Source organism: Phocoena sinus, chromosome 6 (genome assembly GCF_008692025.1).
Source record: "Phocoena sinus isolate mPhoSin1 chromosome 6, mPhoSin1.pri, whole genome shotgun sequence".
Classification (NCBI taxonomy): Eukaryota; Metazoa; Chordata; class Mammalia; order Artiodactyla; family Phocoenidae; genus Phocoena; species Phocoena sinus.
The window spans coordinates 12,704,127-12,729,391 of NC_045768.1; the positions used below are offsets into that span (position 1 = coordinate 12,704,127).

The 25,265-nt window shown below is 46.1% G+C and overlaps 1 protein-coding gene across 9 annotated transcripts in view; it reads left to right on the plus strand.

Moving 5' to 3' along the window:
* Positions 1 to 25,265, plus strand: part of TTLL11 (tubulin tyrosine ligase like 11) — a 264,739-nt gene that overhangs the window by 73,290 nt on the left and 166,184 nt on the right. For all 9 annotated transcript variants that reach the window (XR_004350519.1, XM_032636284.1, XM_032636281.1 and 6 more), the window contains exon 4: positions 22,255 to 22,830. Coding sequence is in view for 8 of the 9 variants with exons in the window: in XM_032636284.1 (XP_032492175.1) it covers positions 22,255 to 22,830 (576 nt within the window). In the remaining variant the exon portion in view is untranslated. The remainder of the gene's footprint in view (positions 1 to 22,254; positions 22,831 to 25,265) is intronic.

Here is a 25,265-nt window from a genome sequence, read left to right on the forward strand (position 1 = left end):
GATTTGCGTTTCCTTGATGATTAGTGATATTGAGCCTCTTCTCATATCCCTGTTGGCCATTCGTATATCCTTTGTTAGGAAAAATGTCTTTTCAAGTCCTCTGCCCATTTTAAAATCGGAATTTTTTTTTTTTGCTATTGAGTTCTATGAGTTCCTTATATAATTTGGATATTCACCCCTTATCTGATACATGGTTTGCAAATGTCTTCTCCCATTTCATAGGCTGCCTCTTCATTTTATTATTTCTTTTGCTGTGCAGAAGCTTTTTAGTTTGATATATTTCCACTTGTTGATTTTTGCTTTTGTTACTTGTGCTTTTGGTGTTATGTCCTGGTACCGCCTCTGGCTCTGGGAACCTGGCCAAGTCATCTGTCCCCGCGCCCCAAGGCTTCAGTGCTTCCTCTGCAAGAGCAAAAGATTGTAGAGCATCACCAGGTCCCTTCCAGTTCTAATCTTTTGTGATTCTGTGAGTTGGCTTTCCTGGACTTCCATAAACTCCCCGCGGGAGTTAACATTCTGCGCAAATTTTTGCTGCCAAGGTTTCAGGTGGAGCACAAAGGGCCTTATGTAATCAATCATCTTGCTGATGCCGGGTCAGCATAGCCTGGGGCGTGGGGAAGTGCTGGTAATGAAGGCTGCCCTACAGCTGCATCTGGACCTGCCCTTCAAGGCTGCCTGAGGCCCGGCACCCAGGGCAGTGACAGTCTCCTCACCTGCACCCACCCTGTCCCAGGAGGCTGACTGAAGCTGTGTCTGCACCTTCCTTCCTGAGTCGTCCTGTGTTGTGGGCAAATGTTGGCTAAGCCAAGACATCCTTCCTGTTGGTTCCCTCCAAAGCGCATTCAGAAAGATTCACGTTTGCCCAGGCTCTCGGACCTCTTGACTGTTTCTTTTGCCGAGGATTCCCTCCCTAAGTTTGTCCACTTGACAAACTCTTTTTTTTTTTTTTAATTAATTAATTTTTTTTTTGCGGTACGCGGGCCTCTCACTGTCGTGGCCTCTCCCGTTGCGGAGCACGGGCCCCGGACACGCAGGCTCAGCGGCCATGGCTCACGGGCCCAGCCACTCCATGGCATGTGGGATCCTCCCGAACCAGGGCACGAACCCACGTCCCCTGCATCGGCAGGCGGACTCTCAACCACTGCGCCACCAGGGAAGCCCCACTTGACAAACTCTTACTGAGTGTCCCTGTGTTAGAGCTGATGTCAACAAATCTGTGAAGATCTTTTCTGACAACTCCTCTCCCCCTCCCTGTCCCGCTGTCCTGCCGCCCTGACCCAGGGACCCCAATTCTATACTCTATCAATTATAGAACCCCCAAACACAGCATTTTCTATCAGTGTTCCTGGCTGGGAGGGAGTGAGGCAAAGGTTTGGGGTCAGTATAGAACTAGGTTAAAACCCTTCCTTCATCACTCTCTCAATATGTACCTTGGGCAAGTCAATCACTCTGAGCCTCGGTTTCCTCATCGGTAGCACCATAGTGATGCTATGAGAAGCACACTGTACCCCTCGGTGAATGGACCTTTACTTACCTGCTGTCCCTGTTAGACTGGGGGCCCTGGGAAGCTGGAACCTGGTCACATTCATCTCCATTTGCCCGGTGTGCAGCACAGAGAGGACCTGCAGGCATTTGTCTGATACGAATGAACAATGAAAAAGGTTTGGCGGTCTTAAGATGGAAATTTAAGCTGGAGCTAAGAATGCTTAGACAGAGCATTCTGGGTGTTTCTGGCTTATGGGAAATGTGGAAATGGACTTATTTTAATTTTTAATAAAAATCTAGGCTTGAGACTAATTGTCTCCTTATTTGATGATAGATCATTTAGGAGAGGGAAAAAGCTAAGAGTTCTCTTTGACTGAATGGCATTTCAGCTTGGCTTAACCTTTTTTTCCCCTTCGATTCCCCACCACCCCTCCCCGCTCCCAAGACAGCCCTATGCCTTAATACTTTTTAAGAGCAGATGCTCTATTGTTTAATTTTCTAAACTTCAGTTGGGCCCCAAATACATTTCGTGTTTTGAATCACAGCTATTTTAATCTTGCTACTTTGCAGTACTGATTTACTATTATGTGGAATTTTGAGATGAATATGATCGTTAGAGGGCCATTGCTTTAATGCGCTTTTTTCCCTCTAATGGCACGCTTTATAGAAAAAAAAAAAAAGTGAAAGAGGTAAACATTTTTCTGGGAGGCTATTCTAAAGGTCAAGAAAACCCTGCTTCCCAAAGCGAGTAAAAGGTCATCTTTCACCCTTCAATTTCTGTCCTTTCATTTCCTTCTGCAAAAGTTCTTGGTGATGTCGCCTTAGTCACTTCAGTTGAGATGTCTCATTTTCTACAGGAAAATGGTGGAGCCAATTTTGACTTCAGTGCCTTTTTCAAAGAGAAATTATGAAAATTGCTCTTGCCTGTCTGTACCTTCTTTCCTCATCTCCAAAGAAATGAAAAAAGATCGCTCCTATTCTTTTGCTCAACTTCCTTTCTGTATAATCCCTTCTTGGAGGAGACCTAATGAAAGGAGAAGCAAAGTAGAGATTCGGATTTAGAAAGGGGTCGTAATTGAATTCTCCGGCCTTGTTAATGACATCATTCTCTTGTCCTTTCCTGTCACCCAAACATACAGCCCTGCTTCTCCCCTCCTTCTGAAATTAACCCCATATGTTTTCTAGGAGCATTAGAAGAATAAGATACAAGGATTTCTTTGGCTGGGGTGGATCTAACAGCAGTGTTTCTCCATCCTCTTGGACCTAGTGTGCCCCTTCTATTTTCTTTTAACGTTTTAATTTGATAAAATTTCATACTTACTGAAAATTTATAAGAATAATACAAAGAATTTCTATACATCCTTCACTCAACCCCAAATCTCAACGTTTTTCCGCCTTTACTTTCTCTCTCTCTCTCTCTCTCTCTCCCTCTCCTTTTTGAGAGTAAGTTGCATATATGATACCCCTTTATCCCTAAATGCTTCTGCGTGCCTTTCCTAAAGAAAAGAGCATTTCCTTTCATAACCACAGCGTAATTATCAACATTGTGAAATTAACATTAATCCGACACTATCGTCTAGTCTAGTCGCGTCCAGAATTTATGCAGATTTGGACCATCGTCCCAGTAATGCATAGCACCAGAAAGTCCCACATCACACACTCCATCTAATTGTCATGCCTGTTTAGTCCCCTGGAAGCTGGAAAGGCTTCTTTGTCTCTGTGTGTGTTTCATGACATAGGCATTTTTGACGAGTACAGGCTAGTTACTGAGTAGACTGCCCCTCAATTTGGGTTTGTCTGGGTCTTCGTCATGATTAGATTCGGGATATGCATGTTTGGCAGGAATAGTGCAGAAGCAGTGCTTTGTTTTTCACAGGGATATCATCTCTGGGGACACATGATGTCAGTGTGTCTTATTACTGGTGATGTTAACTTTAATTATTTGGTTAAGGCGGTGTCTGCCAGATTTCCACTGAAGAATTACCATTTTCCCCTTTCTAATTAATATAAGTATCTCGTGGGAAGATGCTTGAAGACTACCTACTATGCCGTTACTCCTCAAACTTTCACCCTCTAGTTTTAACCTCTGTTAATGATTCTTGCTTGAATCAGTTATTGTGATGGTTGCCAAATGGTGATTATCTAATTCCATCGTTCCTTCTACACTTGTTAGTTGATTTTCTACTGCAAGGAAGAACTCTGCCTTCTCATTTATTTATCTATGTATGCATGCCTATTAGTGTAGACTGGTGGATTCTTATTTGATTCGATGGATTATAATCCTTTACTATCATTTATTTCAATGTTCAAAGTACCCAAGATTTGGCCAGTGGAGGCCCGTGTCCTGTTAGCAGTCCCTGTGACTCTTTTGAACACTCTCTTACTTCTGCCCCAGCAAGATGTTCCAGGCTTTTCTTGAATTCTCCCTGCCGCAGCCTCGGAATCCTCCAAATCTCCAAGAAGCCCTAGTTTCTTTCGGTGGGCGCTAAGTGTACTCATTCTACAGGGTTGTCATTCCAGTGTCCTTCTCCTTTTATAAAAAATATTTTGTGACATTATCTTTACTATCCTGAAATGAAATACAATCAACCTACACACATAGCAAACAAACAAACAAATCCACCCTAAATAATTCTCTGAAGGAGAAAGTAAAAGTTCCGTATGTTATATGTTTCAATAAGTAAATACTTTGGCACTGTTACGCTAAAAGATGTAATGCAGTGGTTGAATGCTTGCACCTACCTGTAATGAAGAAATTTCGATATAAGAAAAGTAAGATGATTTGATTAAACATTATGGGGTCTCTCTCTCTCTCTCTCTCTCTCTCTCTCTCTCTATATATATATATATATATATATATATAAATATAAATGTGTATACACACATATATATATTTCTTTATTTTTGACATTTCAAGATATTTTTCATATGGAATCACTGCATGTTGTATGGGTGACTCAGGTACCATAAACCACCATGTCATCAGTCATATGACGCTTCTGAAATATTGAACAACTCTTGACAAAATTCCAGGAAAAAAGGGGCAAAGTATAATCTTCCCTCCGTTTACATGATTGTTGCATCCCTGGAAAATTCTGATGTTCCATTTGAATCACGTGGAAAATTCTTTTTGTTTGCATGTGACGTAGAGTTGGGTTCTGGGCTATCTTCATGTTTGCTATAAACAGGTCTTTAACTTCACGACTGCCCAGTGCACTACATTGGGGCTGCCCCTGCCCACCAAATGCTAGCAATACCCTCCATTCACTGTGATAAGCACTCTTCCAGAAATTCCCCAAACCCTCCCTAGATGGCAGTACCAGCCTCACTGAGAACCATGGATGCATCTATGTGGAACAGACATACTTTCATCTCTCTTGCTTAACAAACACAAATCCTGTTACATTGCTTGAAGGTGTTTAATAGTTAACACTTTCCAGAATTACGTCTAACATGACAGTTTCCCTGATTCCCACCTTACTTTCAGAATGAGGATGACCCTCATCTGTTCCCCTGCCTGGGTGGGGAAGCAACCTCAGTCACCGCCTTGGGCCGTCAGAGCAAGCATGCAGGGACGGTGTCGGAAGGAGGGAGGAAGGTCTGTGCCCTCTGAGAGCACAGCCCCATCCTTCTGGCAGTCTCGTCGTAACCCTTGTTCATCAGAGAGTGTGTAGAAAGAATGCTGGTAGCCCTAAGCAGACAGACACCTCCATTGTACAGACGAGGAAACTGAGGCCCAGAGAGGGAAAGAGACCCGGCCAAGTCACAGAGTGAGTCAGAGACACTGATTAGGCCTAGAGTTGAAGTTGGTACCAAAGAACCATAGGGATTGGAAAGGACCTGAGAGAGCATCCAGGCCACACCCCTCTGGGTGAATCCCCTCCGCACCTGGACACGTGATCATCTTCAGAAGTGGGCAATTTAATATTTTTCTAGGCGGTTCATTCCACCTTGAGACTGCTCTGAATTTTAAAATATTCCTGAGCGGAGACCTTTCTACGTGTATCTCATCCTTCCTTCCCTGCCCCTGCTGGATGCAGTTTGCCTCTCTTGGTCCCGTGGAACATGTATGTTCCCCGTAGACCCTAGGACAGCCTTTCCAAAATTTCAAAGTTGTATCCATGTCTCCTGAGCTCTCAGTCTGTGGCATTGAACTTGGCACTGAGATTATTGTGATAAACATACCTGACATAGTTCTTGTACTTGCATAGCTTTTAGTGTGGTAGGAAGGCAAATACTACACAAGTAGTGACACACGGGGTGAGGCTAAATAATCCCGTTTCTTTTTCCAAAGTGATCTAGTGGAAAAGCTTGGGTTCTGAAGCTGGCCACACTTGCAGTGATACCATCCATAGCTACACCTGTGGCCTTGAATTATTTGGACAGCCTCTACAACATTCAGACAATGACTGCCCCATAGGGCTGTTGGCTGATGAACACAGATAGAGGATTAAATAAGGACGCTGCACAGCACCTGGCACCGGATGCTCAAGAAATGGTCATTTCTTTCTCTTGTTCTTTTCCTTCCCAGCGTGTGACATGTTTGAAGCAGCTTCTAGATATTTAGACAGGGCTTAAAGCTCGGAATAAAATAACTTATCAGAGTAAAGACACTCAGACTTATCTCTGCTGCGCTTGACCTTTGTTAGATAACCGTGGGATGCTTTCAAAATGATACGGGCAAAACACTAACAAAGAAATCATGCCTATTTGGATTCAAGTTGAAGGCAAAAAAGTAAATGGTCTCGGATTAACTGTTGTGTGTTTAATGTTATAATATATATATTGACTCATATCACCATTGACTGATGTCACCATATCACCGTATCTTATACATTGAAATTACAGTCAGTCCACATTATTAATCTGAATATATGTGAGCTGCTTCAGTGTTCTCCAAGTGCGTTATTATTTTTAAAGTGTTCCCTGGCCATGCATGTCTGGGAAAGGCTGGACTAGAGAGGTTTATTCTGATCTTCATTTGATGGATAAAGATATTTATGCTGTAGTGTTAACAAAGCCTACTATATCTTAGACATATCTCTATGGACTGTTTAGTTTGTGGGATTGTATCCTGAGATCCTGAAATGCTGTTCTGTCGAGGTTGTAGCATAGCTATCATGACTTTATGGGTCATAGGTGAGGCATCCCCTGGAGAGGCTGGTCTTTCCAACATCAACATCAGGGGATCTGTTGGCCAAGCCTCTGGGGAATCTGGCTGTGCTCCTAGGTCATGGGAAAACACTGTCTTCTGCCATCTGAGGGCACATGGAAGAGCCCTGTCGTGCTGGGATGAGAGTGTCTGTAAACAGAATGAGCTGGTAGCTCATCTCTGTGTCTATTTCCCTTCTGCCCTCTCTGAGTCATTAATAAAGTCTTTTAGAGCCTGGGCGCATCTGGGCTTCAGGGAACTGAGTAGAGTTGGAGCCCATGCTTGGTTCAGAGCATTAACGGGGATCAAACTCCCCTCCTGTCCTAAGTGTATTGCGGTGGGGACAGTGCCTCGTGAGATAACCCCAAAGGGAAGGTGGATTTGGGGGGAACAGTCGGGCAGCCTGTTCGCACACAGAGAGACGGCCTTCACCGCCCCTCTCTGGTTTATTGAGAAAGCAGGGAAGTTTCCTTACAGGTGACCACCGAGGTCAGGAAGGGGACACTAGGCCAGCATTGCCTGTGAGCCATCCAAGAGCTTAGCCAAAAGTCCTGTTGTCCAGTGGCCACCTGCTACCATTGAAATAAAGCTGGGAGGGAAACATACTGTTTATTTAAGGAAAAGTGGCTTACAGAGCTGGCCTTCAGGGCACAGTGGGAGTTCCTTTGTAAAACTCAGCCCAGCTGCCTTCCAACCATCAGGCTCACTTAGAATGCCACAGAGCTGCATGGTGATCAAAGCCATGTAAAAGTAATTCCTTACGTGTCAACACCTTCCTGCTTCTCCTTGAAATTTAAACCAGCGGTTGAAATCCTGGGGCTTGCAAGAGGTCTGTTCTCACTCTCCTGGTATAAATGATCAGGGCTTCCTGGATAGACACTTGGCTGCCAGGCCACATTCTCAGAGGAGACTAGTTTCTTGGCTTGTCGGTTTCCCCCCAGTGCCCTTGTGGCAGAGATCAGAACTGTCACCCCGCGGCGTCAGCAGCGCAGTGCTGTCCATGCCCGCCTGGCCAGCTTGAGCCGGCGGACCCGGCGACATTCCACGCCATTGGGACTTAGGGCAGCGAGTGCCCAGGTTCATGCCCCTGGTCCCCGGAGTCACCTCAGACTTCCCTGCCTCCTCCTATCTTGCTGTTGACCCTTCCTGCCTTCCTGGCATTTTGACTCATCACTTCCAGCCGTGTGATTCACAGGTCACCTGACTTCTCTGAACCTCTTATTTGTAACAGTATTAAAAACAATAGCATGCACATACACAAAAGATACTAAAGAATAAAGCAAAAAATAAAAATATTTGGGGCGAAATGGGTGAAGGTGGTCAAAAGGTACAAGCTTCCACTTATAAAATAAATAAGTCTTGGGGATATAAGGTACGGTATGGTGACTGTGGTTAATAATACTGTATTGTATATTTAGAAGTTGTTGAGAGAGTTGATCTTAAAAGTTCTCATCCCAAGGGGAAAAAAAAATTATGTAAGGTGGAAGATGTTAGCTAGACTTATTGCAGTGATCATCTTGCAATATATACAAATATCAAATCATTATGTTGTACACCTGGAGCTACTATAATGTTATATGTGATTATATTTTAATTTTTAAAAAGCTTATAAATATATAACTTATGTTTAACTAAGAAGTGATAGCTAATAAACTGAAAACCTGGTAGTCCCTACCCCCCAAAAAAGATAATAAGAGTGAACACTTATGTAGCACTTAATATATGCCCAGCACCATATTTTAAGAGACCTTTACATACATGAAGTCAGGGGTTCCCAACCCCCAGGCCAAGGACCGTTCCCGGTCTGTGGTCTGTTAGGAACTGGGCCACACAGCAGGAGGTGAGTGGCGGGCAGGCGACCAAGCGAAGCTTCATCAGTATTAACAGCCGCTCCCCATCACTCACATTACTGCCTGAGCTCCCCCTCCTGTCAGATCAGCGGCAGCACTAGATTCTCATAGGAGCGTGAACCCTACTGTGAACTGCACATGCGAGGGAAGAGCTGAGGTGGTGATGCTAGCACTGGGGAGTGGCTGCAAATACAGATTATCATTAGCAGAGAGGTTTGACTGCACAGAGACCATAATAAATCAACTGCTTGAAGACTCATATTAACACCGTATCAGGGCTTCCCTGGTGGCGCAGTGGTTGAGAGTCCTCCTGCCAGTGCAGGGGACACGGGTTCTTGTCCTGGTCCGGGAAGATCGCATATGCCGTGGAGTGGCTGGGCCCGTGAGCCATGGCCGCCGAGCCTGCACGTCCGGAGCCTGTGCTCCGCAACGGGAGAGGCCACAACAGTGAGAGGCCCGCGTACCGCAAAAAACAAAAAACCCTATCAGTTTAAAGATGATACAAATAGATGGAGAGATATACCATGTTCTTGGATTGGAAGAATCAACATTGTGAAAATGACTCTACTACCCAAAGCAATCTACAGACTCAATGCAATCCCTGTCAAACTACCACTGGCATTTTTCACAGAACTAGAACAAAAAATTTCACAATTTGTATGGAAACACAAAAGACCCTGAATAGCCAAAGCAATCTTGAGGAAGAAAAACGGAGCTGGAGGAATCAGGCTCCCTGACTTCAGACTATACTACAAAGCTACAGTCATCAAGACAGTATGGTACTGGCACAGAAACAGAAATGTAGATCAATGGAACAGGATAGAAAGCCCAGAGATAAACCCATGCACATATGGTCACCTTATTTTTGATAAAGGAGGCAAGAATATACAGTGGAGGAAAAACAGCCTCTTCAATAAGTGGTGCTGGGAAAACTGGACAGCTACATGTAAAAGAATGAAATTAGAACACTCCGTAACACCATACACAAAAATAAACTCAAAATGGGTTAGAGACCTAAATGTAAGGCCAGACACCATCAAACTCTTAGAGGAAAACATAGGCAGAACACTCTATGACATAAATCACAGCAAGATGCTTTTTGACCCACCTCCTAGAGAAATGGAAATAAAAACAAAAATAAACAAATGGGACCTAATGAAACTTAAAAACTTTTGCACAGCAAAGGAAACCATAAATAAGACAAAAAGACAACCCTCAGAATGGGAGAAAATATTTGCAAATGAAACAACTGACAAAGGACTAATCTCCAAAATTTACAAGCGGCTCATGCAGCTCAACACTAAAAAAACAAACAACCCAATCTAAAAATGGGCAGAAGACCTAAATAGACATTTCTCCAAAGAAGATATACAGATTGCCAACAGACACATGAAAGAATTCTCAACATCATTAATCATTAGAGAAATGCAAATCAAAACCACAATGAGATATCATCTCACACCGGTCAGAACAGCCATCATCAAAAAATCTAGAAACAATAAATGCTGGAGAGAGTGTGGAGAAAAGGGAACACTCTTGCACTGCTGGTGGGAATGTGAATTGGTACAGCCACTATGGAGAATTGTATGGAGATTCCTTAAAAAACTACAAGTAGAACTACCATATGACTCAGCAGTCCCACTACTGGGCATATACCCTGAGAAAACCGTAATTCAAAAAGAGTCATGTACCAAAATGTTCATTGTAGCCCTATTTATAGTAGCCAGGAGATGGAAACAACCTAAGTGTCCATCATTGGATGAATGGGTAAAGAAGACATGGCACATATATACAATGGAATATTACTCAGCCATAAAAAGAAACGAAATTGAGTTATTTGCAGTGATGTGGATGGACCTAGAGTCTGTCATACAGAGTGAAGTAAGTCAGAAAGAGAAAGACAAGTACCGTATGCTAACACATATATATGGAATCTAAGGAAAAAAATGTCATGAAGAACCTAGGGGTAAGACGGGAATAAAGACACAGACCTACTAGAGAATGGACTTGAGGATATGGGGAGGGGGAAGGGTAAGCTGTGACAAAGCGAGAGAGTGGCGTGGACATATATACACTACCAAGCGTAAAATAGAGAGCTAGTGGGAAGCAGCCGCATAGCACAGGGCGATCAGCTTGGTGCTTTGTAACTACCTAGAGGGGTGGGATAGGGAGGGTGGGAAGGAGATTCAAGAGGGAGGAGATATGGGAACATATGTATATGTATAACTGATTCACTTTGTTATAAAGCAGAAACTAACACACCATTGTAAAACAATTATACTCCATAAAGATGTTAAAAAAAAAAAAAAAAACCCTATCAGTGAGTGGCAAGTGAAAACAAGCTCAGGGCTCCCACTGATTCTGCATTATGGTGAGTTGTAGAATTATTGCATTATGCATTACAATGTAATAAAATAGAAATAAAATGCACAATAAATGTAATGTGCTTGAATCATCCCGAAAGCACCTCCCCGAACCCTGGTCCGTGGAAAAATTGTCTTCCACGAAAACGGTCCCTATTACCAAAGAGGTTGGGAACTGCTGCGTGAACTCATTCAGTCCTCAAGATACCCCCTGTGAGGTAGATATATTATCCCCATCACATCCATGAGGAAACGGAGGCAGAGAACTTAGGTGCTTTGCCCAAGAACACATAGTAAAAACATCTTTTAAACTAAAAAAAAAATAAGAAAGAAAAATCAATATCAGTAGATTTCTCAGAGCATAGCTGTGGGGATTAAGTAAAGTAATGAATGTAAGGCATATAGTAGGTGCACATTAATGGTAGTTATTCTATATTATTATTAGTTACATTTTAAAATGTTAAGTGGTGAGCTTTCCTCTTAGAACTGGTACATGAACCCTGAGAGATGATATGGTTTAGCAGAAAAAGTATATATAGCCTTTGGGGTTTTGAACCCACACCTGGGTTCAGATTCTGGCCCCCTACGGTACAACCTGTCTGGCCTTGGGGAAATAACTTACCCTTTAAGTCCCAGTTTCCTCACCTGTGATAGGGTGGCGATAACAGTATTAGGTTGGACCATATGAAATTGCTGATATCCCTGTGGCTGTTTTTGACCTATAAAAATAGCAATTTCATCTGACTCACCCTTTAATGCCTACCTCACAGGGTTGCTTGTAAGGATTGAAAAGCATACATGGGACCACCCAGCACAGAGCCTGGATTGCAGGGCTTCAGGTGACTTAGGAAGCTCTTCCAGTATTAATCGTTGAGGAACACGAGAGGGGTTGAGGTCGGTACAATGTGTAAAGAAGGAGAAATGTCAGAATTGGGGGACTGGGTGCGGGTGGGTGATGTGGGGGAAGGTAGAAACTAGGGTGACTCCCAGATTTCTGGCCTGGGGACATGGTACTATTTACTGATACAGGGAGCGCAGGAGGAGTAGATGTGAGGAGAGAGACAATGGATTAGTACTGGCCACGTGGAATTTGTGGTGCCTGTGGAGATGTCTCATTACATGGGACTGGAGCCCAAGAGAGAAGTGTGTGTCAGAGACAGAAAACAGGGAGTCAGCTGCATCCAGGGCGTATGGAACTGAGGTCCCCAGGCTCAGATGAACTCACCCAAGATTAGCATTTGAAGTCATGTTTCCTGTGATCCTGGACCAAACACAACAACAATTGAACAAAGTGAGACGGTGAGTCGGCTTCCAACCAGCATTTGCTGAGTCTCACACCGTCCGGGTTCCCTGCTAGGTGGGGACAGGACGGGGCAGGGAAATCTAGACATGCGGGAGTCATCTTCCCTGTCCTTGAGGAGTCAGCAGTTAACTCAGCTTCTCTTTTATAGGGTCTCGGAGGGTGGGGGGAAACCTCTGATTACAAAGTAGAAAAGTGAAAATGCTATTACCCATCTTGTAGGACTGGATCTCATCCTGACATGCTTAGCCCGACCCTTCGCGCTCATCAATACTGCAAACAGCGATGCTGTTTTAGCCTGAAGTACATCTGGGGGGGTTGCGGAGGACACCTGGTCTGAGTGTTGCAAAATACGATGTTGATCTTTTATTTTTTTAAAGTTCAATGTAAAGTGTGGCAGGAGTGCAAGGGACAGACATAAGGACTGTGGTGTTGGAAAGCAGGATAAAGCTAGGGCTGGTGGTCTGAGGCGCTTTTGATTATAACATGGTTGTATGTATTTGGAGGTGTGTGTGTTTAGCCCGTTCATTAGCAGGAAACCCTCAGTGTTGGAGAAATGTGTTTAGCTGGAAGGGGGCTTACTCAGCAATCGAGTGTTGTGTGTTCCAGGTGGGATCAGCTGGGATGCCCTCTGGGATCTCAGTAGGAAACTGTGGGGAAGAGAGGAAGGGGGTGGGGGTGTGAAGCTGGTGATGCCAGGGACTCTGCTGGGGTGACCCACACAGGAGCACAGAAATGTGAGGCTGCCATCCAAAGGGACCAGCCGACAGACAGCTGAGGGTCAGAGACAGGCCCGGTCACCAAGGGCAGCGCTGTGGACCGTGCAGGCAGGCGTTCAGACTCCAGCCAAGTAGATCGGGGATGAGCTTCAGTAGGGAATCTGGAGGATGATCAGGGAACCGAGGCAGAATAATAAAAATGAAGTAAAATGGAATAATAAAGACTGATACTGTGTTAAGTACAAATGGAAGACATTATTTAATCCTCACAGTACCCATAGGAAGCAGGCCCTATTCTTCCAGTTTTACAGATAAGGACACTGGATGCAGACAGGTTAAGTAGCTTGGCCAGGGTCGTCCAGCTAGGCTGAGTCTAGGAGATTGGAACCCCTTGCCCCGGCTCTGCTGCCCCGCACAGACACTCAAGCACAGGGACCTGGTGGAGGTGCAGGGCAGCTGCAGCCTGGGGGCCCCCGTGTGCTCAGGGATCCCCAAGGCCCGTAGGCTGCAGCTTCAGGCTTGTCCTCAGCCGGCCTGGTTGGAGCCTACATGTTCGGGGATGAGAGGGTGTTGGGGAGGGGGTGGGGGAGGCCAGGCAGTGAGCCGGCTGTCCTCGTGTTCCCACTCTCCTCACTCAGCTCCAGCAATGAGGGGTTGGTGTTGAGGGCAGACCTGAGAGGAAGATGGGCAGTTTCATGAAATGACAGGCTCCTTCCTATGAAGCAGGTTTTATAGTCCCAGGTGTGTTCTATCCAGAGTGGCTTTCTGATTGCTCACTAATGATGGATAGATTATGGCCCACATAAAGTTGCTGTTCACTAAAAGTGGGATCCATCCATTACTTTACGTTGACAACAGGCTGGGTTTGGGGCAAAGCTGGTGGAGAGGCTCCTCTCTCATCATCAGAAGCGCCAGCCTCCCTAGCAGCCCAGTGATGCCGTGTCTGCCTTCCAGGTAAATCGGAGACCATCTTCAAAAGAAAGGACAGGTGAGCCCAGGGCTGCTGCTTCGGTTCTGCCTTCTAGCTGGGTGACTGCAGGCTTCTGACTTTACACTCTGGGCCTCAGTTTCCTCATTCGCCCCAGAATGGAGATTCGAGGATTAAGGAAGGTGATTTCTCTGGAAAGCAGTGAAATTTATTATAACACCAAACAAATGTGATGTTACTTTGAGAGAGGACTTACTCCCAAGGACTCTTCGAAAGACCTCTTCAGATGCCGAATCCCGAACCCATTAGTGGAGAAAGAACTTTGGGTTGGAAACCTGGAGATTTTATGTTTTAGGACTGCCTCTGCCAGTAGCAGTGTGGCCCTGGGCAAGTCTCCAGTTTGTTTGTAAAGTGTGTGTGTGTGTGTGTGTGTGTGTGTGTGTGTGTGTGTGTGTGATGGTTCCTGGTGTGCAGGCTGGGTGTGAAGGCACAAGGCAGCTCTGGGGCTGTAGAGAAGCCCTCTTCTAACCCTGGGGGCCCCAGCAAAGGCGAGTTGAGCCCTGTCAGCTGGCCTGTTACTTTGCTTTCCCACGACTCTCTCTTTCCTCATTCTACCTATTAAACAGAAGTTCAACTGCTTGGAGTTTTCCCAAAGAACATGGTTGTTATGGAAAGATCTCAGACTTTAGACTCTGACCACCTTGGTTTCAAATGATAACTTTACGCTTGTTAGCTGTGTGACGTCGGCCCTGGGACTCCACCTCTCTGAGCCTCTATTTCCTTGCAGGGTTTTTGTGAAGATTCGGTAGCTCATGGCTGTAAAGCACAGAACACAGAACATGGGTTCTACAAATGGTCGTTTTTCCCTTTCCTCTTTCTCATTGAGATAATTTTGTTTCTACAGGAGAGGCTCGTTTATCTGGCAATCATTAGTTAGGTATGTACTAACTAATGTCCCTGGGGTTCATAAATGCCATAGTAATCAAGCTTCCTAATAATTTCATTTCAGAAAATGTTTATTGAGCACCCGCTTTTCTGGGAATAGTGAGTAAAATAAGGCTTGGTCTTTATCGTCAAGGAGCTCATAGTCAAATGGGAGAGAGACAATAACAATGAATAATAATAATAGCCCACCATATGTTAGCCCTGGCAAGTCACATTCTTTAACTCGTGTAATCCTCACAACAACCCCACGGCAGAGGCACTGCTCTTACTCCCATTTTCCAGCTGAGCAAACGGAGGCACAGAGAGGTCAGAAAACTGTCGAGGGTCCCACAGCTAGTAAGGGGCAGCAGCGCTGGGCTTCGGAGCCTTAGCTCCCACAATATACTTAAAGATGCAGCTATAATACACCATAGCTGTAGACCTGAAGACACACACGCAGTCACGTTACGGTGTGATGGGGATGTTTGCCATGGACGGGTTAAGATGTCACAGCCACGGGAGCACAGAGGACAGACTCGAGGGGCCTTTCTGGAGGGTTATGGGCTAGGAAAGGGTTCTCAGTGGGAATCTTTGAGCTGGGCCTTTGGGGCTGAGTCGTGCAGAGGGGTGGGCGGGAGGGGCAGGAAATGAGGCTGCTGAGATGCACCTGAGCTGGGGCCGGACGAGGAAGGAGGGCCTTTTAAGCCACACTGCCGAGGAGTCGCACGTGAGCGATCCGCTGTACTTCCTTGGGCATAATTAACGTTATTTCTTTTAAACCGTTCAAGTAAATCCAGGACACTCATCAGTGATAAAACAAACAGGCTTTTTTGGTTGTTGTTGTTTGTTTTGTTTTACCATTTAGGTTTTCTTAATTGGACCTCTTGGAAAGCCAGGGAGTGGGGGAGTGTTTGACAGGTGCAGTGATAGTTACTCCCATGGGGCCCATGGCTCCCCTGCTAACCACTGGCCTGAGGGTTTTCTTTGGATACTCTTCCTTCCGTTCACCATATTCCACGTCTGCGTTTAATCTCGGAGTCTCAGGCCTGCCAGACAGCGGTTGTTATTTTTGCTAACACGGGGAGAGTCGCCGTTATCAACATTAACCATCTATATGAGTGATTGGACCACACAGTCCTGTTCCGAGGAACAGTGGGCGGCTTGAGGGAGGAGGTGACGTAAAATCCTAAACTGGCTTTGTGGCTACAGGTGCTCAATTAGTAGTCAATGAGGTGAGCTGCTCATCTCCCCACTCCCCCCAACCCCAGACCCGCTCCTCTTCCTGTGTCCCCTAAATCTGTAAATGGTACCATCCCCCCAACCCTGCTGACAACCCTCTCTTTCCCCTTCACCTCCATCCAGCCACCAGCTGCCCCCGAATCCACCTCTGTACCATTTCTGCATCCCAGCCCTGGCGCCACTGCCCAGCTCAGGCCCTCGGGCCTTGGATGGCCCTCTATCTTCCTGCAGCTAGTCTCCTCCCTGCCAAACCATCCTCCTCACGGACGCCAGAGTGATATGGGTGCCATGTCACCCAGTGGTTGAAAATCCACTAGTTGCCCTCAGATCAAGTACAAACACAAGGTGTCTGGGAATCTTTTCTGCCCGTTCCCGCCTTGCATTCGTTCCCAGGTTCATCTCTCCCTCTCTGTACTTTCCCTGTGTAACCTGGTCCATCACGGAGGCTTCCTCCATCATCCGGGGGCCTGAGCACACCAGACCTCTCTCCTTCCTCCTACCCCCCTGCCGGCGTCCACTCAGGCTCGTCCTCTCTGCCCGCCATGTCTGCCCACTCCAGTCCAGCCAGAGGGATGTTTCTCCGGAACACATCAAATTGTGTAATTAAGTTCTCAGAACCCTTCAGGGGCTCACCATCACTTTGCGACATTGTCCAAACTCCCCTAAAATGATATTCAAGACCCTTCCTATCAGGCCCTGCCTCCTCCCCAAGCTTGATCTTCTTCCATTGGCCTACTTCACACACATCCCGCATTCATTCTGGACATGGGCTCAGGAAACTGAGTGCCTGCATTCAAAACCTGGTTCCACATCCTTTAGGCTGTGTGACCTTTGGCAAGTTACTTAACCTCTCCGGGCCTCTGTTTCCTTATCTGTAAAATAGAGTTGTAGAGGATTAAATGAGATAATACTTCGAACAGCACCTGACCCATAGGAAGTCCCCGTTCGTGTGTGCTAATGTTGTTGTTTTTGCTGTAGTGATTTGGCCTCTGTAAATCTTCCGAGTGGGATTTCCAGGGCGCTTCCCACTCCACTCGCTGGCTGTTCTCCAGCCATCGGAACGTATGTGGCTCTCTCCTGCCTTCGCAAAACCGCACCCCGGCAGCACGTTACCTGTTCTTCCTCCCCGCCTCACCTGTCCATCTCCCACCCTGCCCCTTCCTGCCTGGCCCTCAGAAACCTGACTGTAGAGCGTCTCCTTCTTGCCTGCCTCAGAAATCGCCTGGCACACTGGGAGTAGGAATTTGCCTCCACCAGGTACGAGGCTGCCTTGGCTGAGGCTGGAAGGGGCTGCTCCCTGCCCCCTGTCCAGCATGTACTTTGTGACATCTGCTTGTCTACCAGAGGCTTGTTTTTGCCGAAGATCTGCTCCCTGTGCCTGTGACACCAAGGGTCTCAGTTGCTAAGATTGGATGCAAATCCACCCGCGTGACAGAGGACTGCTCTAACTGGCTTTGACTTCCCTGGTATTGCAGACATGGTATTTCTTCAGCAATTGTCCTCTTACCCGCCCCTCGCTGCTAATAATGTTTTGTGGCTTGGTATTCGGTGGCTGAATTTCTCTCCTGAAATATTTTAGCTTGCTTCTCCCAGATGCCCAGCTGACTTCCTCAAGTGCCTCATGAATCTCCCATGCAGAGCTCCTGCTCGTGTACGGCATCCCAATGCGCTGATCACAGCAGCCCAGTATCAGCCCTCTGCTGACCAATGTCACTTGCGTGTTTGTAACACAGCCGTCCACTGTGGTGATGTCAAGATAAATCATTGTTCAGAACCTGTTCGCTGGCAGAAGCCAGGGACCTCAGTGTGACCCCCTTTATTGTATAGGTGAGTACAACAAAGCCCAGGAGGTTAGGTGACTTTCTCACAGTCGCACAGTCAGAAATTACCTGACTAAATTGGAACTAGAATCCAGATTTTCTGGTTTTCACTTCAGTATTCTTTCGAACTCACCAAAAGCTATTTCTTTTCTTTTTTTAATTAAATTTTTAAACAAATTAACAGTGGTAAAATACGCATAACGTAAAATTTACCATCTTTACCATTTTGAAGTTCAGTAGCATTAAGTATATTCATATTGTTGTACAACCATAGCCATCATCCGTCTCCGGAACTTCTTCCATCTTCCCAGACTGAAGCTCTACCCATCACACACTCACTCCCCATTCCTCCCTACTCCCAGTCTTTGGTAACCACCATTCCACTTTCTGTCTCTATGAATTTGACTACTGTAGGTACCTCATACAAGTGGAACCATATAGTATTTGTCCTTTTGTGTGATGGCTTCTTTCACTTAGCGTAATGTTTTCAAGTTTCATGGTAGCGTATGTCAGAATTTCCTTCCTGTTTATAGCTGAATAATACTCAATTGTATGTATGTACCACATTTTGTTTATCCGTTCATCTGTCAGTTGACATTTGGGTTTCTCCCACCTTTTGGCTGTCTTCAGTAATGCTGCAATGAACATGGGCGTTCAAATATTTGTTCGCCAAAAGCTATTCCTTATGAAAATATAATTAGAGATACTTGCTGCTACCTACTGTTGCCACTTGTATTTTTTTTTCCTAATGGTAAGTTTGGAAAATACGAAAAAACACACAGTGAAGAATATAAAAGTTGCTAATTTTATGTGGTATATACTTACAGGATTTTATACTCATGTTGCCCATGATTTTAAAAGTTTTATACAGACTGAGAGAGAATTTTAACAGGTAGCCCAATCTGTGTATTAGGGAGAACGCTTGAAATATATTTAAGGGACAGACAGCATAAGAACTGAGTGTGACCTTGGCCAACCATGGCATTTTGGAGATGAGTCTATTCAAAGTATGAACTTAACAGTAATACAGAGGGAACTTTTTGTGGGGGTGCTTCCTTAAGACTATTTTAACATCTTCTTTTAAAAAAATTTTTGTTGGAGTATAGCTGATTTACAATGTTGTGTTAGTTTCAGGTGTACAGCAAAGTGAATCAGTTACATCTATCTATCTATCTGTCTATCTATATCTCAACTCTTTTTTTAGATTCTTTCCCCATATAGGTCATTAAAGAGTATTGAGTAGAGTTCCCTGTGCTGTACATTAGATCCTTATTAGTTATCTATTTTATATATCGTAGTGTGTATATGTCAATCCCAATCTCCCAGTTTATCCCTCCCCACCCCCTTACCCCCTGGTAACCATAAGTTTGTTTTCTACATCTGTAACTCTATTTCTATTTTGTAGATAAGTTCATTTGTAGCTTTTTTTTTTAGATTCCACATATAAGTCGGACAGAGAAAGACAAATATCATATTTTAACATCTTAATAGAGTATCTTACTGCTAAGAAGAGTCGAATTTTGAATGGGGGTCTTTCCCAGTCACATTTCTTAAATATCCACTAGAGGGCAGTAAAAGACATAAAAAATTTCAACAGGGCCGATGAGTGCCTGGCAATCAGGTCACTGCATCCTCTTTGCATCTCTCTCAGCTCTCCGTGCATACAGTTACAAGATGATGAATTTCACATCCAAGAGTATGTTTGGGTGAAACTGGCGATACCATCAGCTGTAACCCAATCGCAAGTCTTCCTCACATTCAGGCTAACATTAATGCATAAAACTTCATTCAATGCGTTGGGCCCAGATTGTATTTTTATTTAATTCACGTTAGTCCAGCGATTCTCAAACGGAGTGAACGTCAGAATTACCTGTCATGCTTTTTCCCAAATACACATGCCCAGGGCTCATCCCAGATCTAGAAAATCCGAATTTCTGGGGCTGGGGCCTAGTTATATAGACTGTCTTTAGATTCTGGCCCATGAGGACGGGTCACCCTTGAGTAAAACCTCAGAGGAAAGTGAATGTGAATTCTGGAATTTTTTTTTCTCTTTTGAAGATAGAAGTTGCTGAAGGGTCTGGTGGCTTTGGGAACCACATGCAGAACAGCTATGAAGTTTTCCCATAAATGGTGCCTGTAGACCAAGCCAGGAACCCAGACAGAAGATCTGGCATTGAGGCAGGCCTGGCCAACTCAGGATCTACAGTTACAGTTCCAAGAAGGCCATGCTCCGGGACCAAACTGTGCAGAGTGAGGCCAGAGCTCAGATACTGTCTGCTATATTAAGAGAATCTTTCCTCTAGCATTCAGGGAAAAGAAACCTTTAATTTTACCTCAGCAGAGGTAAAGATGGCACAGAGGACCTGCCGTGAGGTCAAAAAGACTTCAGTTCTCACGCTAACCTTCCCACTAGCCAGTTAGGGAGCCCAAGGCAAGTTATGTCACCTCTCTGAGCCTCAGCTTCCCTGTTTGAATTATGAGAGGATTAGATACCATTGATCTCTGAGGATCCTTCCAGTTCTAAAAATTCAGTGATTCTATTAGTATTAATAACCTTGATTTGTATGGCTCTACTCTGGCAAAGAGCAGAAAAAATATTCAGTAATGCAACGAATGACAGAGACTATTGACCATGTAGTTTAATTTATTTAAGGCATATGCAGTGAATTCAAAGGAGAAAATATTGCAGCCAATAATATATTGAACTGTTAGTGTCTTCAGCATAGCAAAAGCTTTCCAGAGGGAAAAGTTACCCATTAGTGCAAACTTGACATTTTTTACTTCCTGATCCATAACTGCCATTTCTCCAGTACGTTTATATTTACTGTAAAGCGCCAAATGTATGAATGCTTCAGGTGAATATTAAATAACTACATAAGCATCAAGGTCATTGTCGCAAAGAAGGCTCCGTGGAGGGCCCTGGGAGGCTGGCATTGATCTCCTGTGAAGTTGCATTCTCGAATCCTGCTGACAAGGGGAAACAGTTGGTGTGGACCATTATTAAAGCTTTAAGTGTTTCTCCATTGTTAAAGATCTTTTACAAGCCCGGAGTAACTGATAGTGCCCCAGGAATTGGCAAAAGCTTCACTTAGAAATATAGGCTGGTCAGAGAGATAAGTAAAACCCAGAACACAGATGTCCTGGGTTGGGCTTACGCAGCAAAGGTGCGTATCCGGTGCGAGTCCAGCTCTGGGGCAAGCCGGCACCGCTCTGAGTTAGGGTTCAGAAAGGAAGGAAAGCTTGTTCAGGGGCTCTTTCATACCAGAAGCTGCAGAGAGAGCCGCTCCGTCTTTCAAATTCACCTTTAAATTTCCTCCAGCTTGTCCCGCAGGACAAGCGTCCGGGTCAACTGGGTGTGTGTTGAGTGATGCAGACCCGCAGATCCAGACTTAACTGCACTGGTCAAGTGCCCAGGGTAATTCTGTGGGTGTCCTGCTGCCCTGGAGCTAGGAGGAGAGCAAATCTTAGGATGACAGAATCCGGTTTCAAAAGGTCTCAGCAGATTAAAGGATTGGCTGAGTCATGATGAACTTAATGAGAGATGTAGATGGTAAACTAACAGCTCCCGTGCCGCCCTTCTGTGTAGTGTGGTGTTCCACCCTGTGCACATTTCAGTCGATTTCCTCTTTACGATGACCCAGGGAGGAAAGATTTTTATATCCCCATTTTTAAAACGAGGAAACTGAGACATGGAAATACGGAGGAGGGCGCAAGCACTTCAGAGCCCTCGATCTAGATTCCAATCCCAGTTCTGCCCCTCAGTCTACCAGCAAGTTACTTCACCTTTAAAAAATAGCACTAGCCAGGCTTTATGGCTGCCTTTCATGTGTCAGGTTCTGTGGGCTTCGCCCTTTGCATTTATCATCTCATTTAATCCTCAGAACAGTCTTTCTCCTGTTTTACAGATGAGGGAGGCACAGATAAGTAACTTGCCCAAGGTCACACAGTAAGTAGCAGGGCCAGGATATGAGCCCAGGCAGTCTGACTCCCAGGCCTGTGCTCTTCACAAGTACGGTACCGTCTCGGTTTCCTGTACCATGAAAAGGGAACAACCGTATGTTCTGTGAGGGTTAGAGGAAATAACTTATGTAAAGTGCCTCCCTCATGTAGTCGCCACACATGGTCGGCATCATAGATAGTGCTAGGCTATCATCATCACCATCATTATACCGTCATCGGTTAGATGACTCGCTCAGGGTTAGAGCTAAAAACCGGCAAAGACCTGGCATTCAAACCCAGGTCCTGTGACTGAAAATCCGCTGGACTGTGGGGGACAAGATCTGGGGCAGTTTTTAGGTCACTGTCTCAGTGCCTAGAACAGTTTTTACCTCCCTGGTAGGTGCTGAGTGAGTCCTCACATAGGTGGGGCCTGTATTTTTCACTCATTCACCAAACATTTGACGAGGTCCTGCTGTGTCTCGAGGGACCAGAGAGGACAAGAATACAATGCTAACCATCCTTTTTCTCCCCCCAGGTTCGAATGGTGAAAGATGGGGACCCCTCCTGGAAGCCCACTTTTATTGTGAAACCTGATAGTGGTTGTCAGGGTGACGGAATCTACCTCATTAAAGACCCCAGTGACATCCGCCTGGCAGGGACCCTCCAGAGCAGGCCGGCGGTGGTCCAGGAGTACGTCTGCAAACCTCTCCTTATCGACAAGCTCAAGTTTGATATCCGTCTGTATGTCCTGCTAAAGTCCTTAGAGCCCTTAGAGATTTACATAGCCAAAGACGGACTCTCGCGGTTTTGTACAGAGCCCTATCAGGAGCCTCACCCCAGAAACCTGCACCACCTCTTTATGCATTTGACCAACTATTCACTGAACATCCATAGCGGTAACTTTGTCCATTCGGACAGTACCAGCACAGGCAGCAAAAGGACTTTCTCTAGCATTCTTTGTAGGTTGTCTTCCAAGGGTGTTGACATCAAGAAGGTCTGGTCTGATATCATCTCCTTGGTGATTAAGACTGTCATTGCCCTGACTCCAGAACTCAGAGTGTTCTACCAGTCAGATATCCCCGCAGGGAGGCCGGGGCCCACGTGCTTCCAGGTAACCATCGCCAATTTCCAGCCTGAATTCTTGACCTTGATGGGGCCTTTGGAGGGCTCCTTGGCCTCGTGTGGGATGAGGGATGGGGTGGGACGGCCAGAGGGATGGAGGGGTTGTTGCTGCCATGGGCTTTGGTGTGAAACCGGGGTCCAACTTTCTGCTTTCTGTTTGCTGGCTGTGTAATTTGGAGCAAGTTACTTCCATTTTCCTACCTGTAAAATGGAACCAGGAGTACCTCCCTTAAAGGACGCTTGTAAGAGTCAAACGAGATGTATGGAAAACGCAGTGCCTCCCGTTCATTTGCTCATTCTTTCTTCTAGCAATTTTTACCACCTGCTTAGTAGGGGCCAGGCACTGTTCAAGGCAGTAAGTCAGGTCCCTGCTGGCTGATGCAGAGAGTCTGCTATCGTGGGAGACAAATAAGTTAAAAAGCAATTAGTATAAAGTGTCACAAGTGCTAGAATAGAGTAGGAAGTGTACCAGGCGCTGTGAGATTGGGGGACCGTCTAACATTTTCTGAGTGGGAATGAGGGTGGCTGGGAAGACTTCCCAGAAGTAGCAGCAGTTAAGAACCTGGAGTAAGAGTTAGATGGAGCAGGTGAGGCTGGATAGGGCTGGGGAGACGAAGCATCCTAGGGGAGAGATGTTTGCAGCCCTAGAGGTGAGTATGGCTGGAGGGTGGGGTTTGAGGCAGAGATATGGAGGGAGATGAGGAAGATAAGGTGGAAGAGATAGGTAGGAGGTATGTCCTGGAAAGCTACGGGCAGTAGGGGCCACAGGAGGGTGCTAGCCCGGCACCGATGCACTCAGGTTTGTGTGTTGCAAAGAACCAACTGGCCACAGGGTGGAGAGTGGATTGTGGGGAGACTGGGAGCTGGGTGGAGCGGGGAACTGGTGAGCCGACTGCTTTCCTACGAGCAAGAGAGGATGCTGGCTTGGATTGGGAAGGGCTTGGTGGAGTTGGAGAGAATAGATTTGAGAGCCATTGAAGAGGTAGAATGGCCAGACTTGGTGATTGGCTGGGGCTGGGGGGCAGAGGAGAGATGGTGGCAGGGGGGGCGTGGGGAGAACCCAGACCAACTCCCAGGCTTAGGCACTTGGGTGGATGGAGAGAAGCCACCAATGGGGGACCAGCTTGTAGTGGCAGTGGGGGCAGGAGTTGGACTTGAACTTGCCTTTGAAGGACCTGCGTGACATCCAGGTGGGGAGGTTGGATGGACATTGGGCATTTGGGCCTGGAGTTTGGGAGAGAGAGATCTGGGCAGGAGAGAGATTGGGAACATCAGCGTTCGGATGGTCACTGAGCCCTGAGCGGCTACAGGGTGAGAAGAGGCCAGGAAGACCCCCGTGAGCACTGCCATTCAAGTAAGGGACAGGCAGGGGGAAGGGGGCAGCAAAGGAGGCCAAGAAGAAGTGGCTTGAGCCATAGAAGGGATGTCAGGAGAGGAAGCAGGCTAAATGCTTGGAGAAGAAGTACGCGGGGGCCAGCCATGGCAAACGCTGCTGAGATGTCGTGTCAGACCCGAACGGAAAGTGTCCATTGCACTTACTGACCCGTGGGGTGATGGGACAGGGCGATGGTAGAGGACGATGCCAGTGTACGGTCGGGGAGGAGATGGGAATGGGGGTGGCGCATTCTTCCAGATCCTTTGGCCATGAAGGTTGTGGCGGGGGACTCGGAGTCCAGGCCCTTGGTAGGCACACAGTTTCCTGCCACCAGATAAATCGGAGTAGGGAACAGACGGTACGAAGGAACACCTCTGGGACCCTCTCCATCCAATCTTTAAAGTTATTTTGTAGCAGTTAGTGTATAAGAAAGAATACATGGAACATGTATGTAAGCTACAAAGCAAAACCACCAAATCATCATCCCCAGCCCACCTCCCAACCCAAGATCCCCAATTACTGTGCTTCTCCCCCATCCCATTTCTCACCCCGAGGTAATCAATCATGATCCCGAATTTTAGGTTTATCATCTCCTTGCTTCAAAAAATCCTTTTATTATACGTGAATGTGTCCCTAGACAGTATATTATTTTGCTTTGCTTGTTTTTGAGCTTTATAAAAATACTACGGTCAAGTCCATAGTCTTCTGCAACCTTCTCTTCCGCTCTGTGTTGAGGTGGGTCGTTGGTGCTCTTTCGTCTGCACTGCTGGGTCTTCCATTGTAAATACGCACACTGCGTTCATCAGTCCTTCCGTCAATGAACGTTTGAGTTGTTTCTGGTCCTTTACCTAAGACTGTGGCAGGAGAGAAACGGGTAGCGTGGAAGGGAGGGGAGGCAGTGGGGCAGCGTCTCTGATGCGTGGGGTGTTCCTTCAGCAGCAGAAGAGGAGGCTGGTCCCAAGGTGCGGCCCCAGATCCAGAGAGGTGACCCGGGCGGCTGGACACCCGTCAGCGGGATTTTCAGGCAGGCTGGCAGAAGCCTGCTTGCA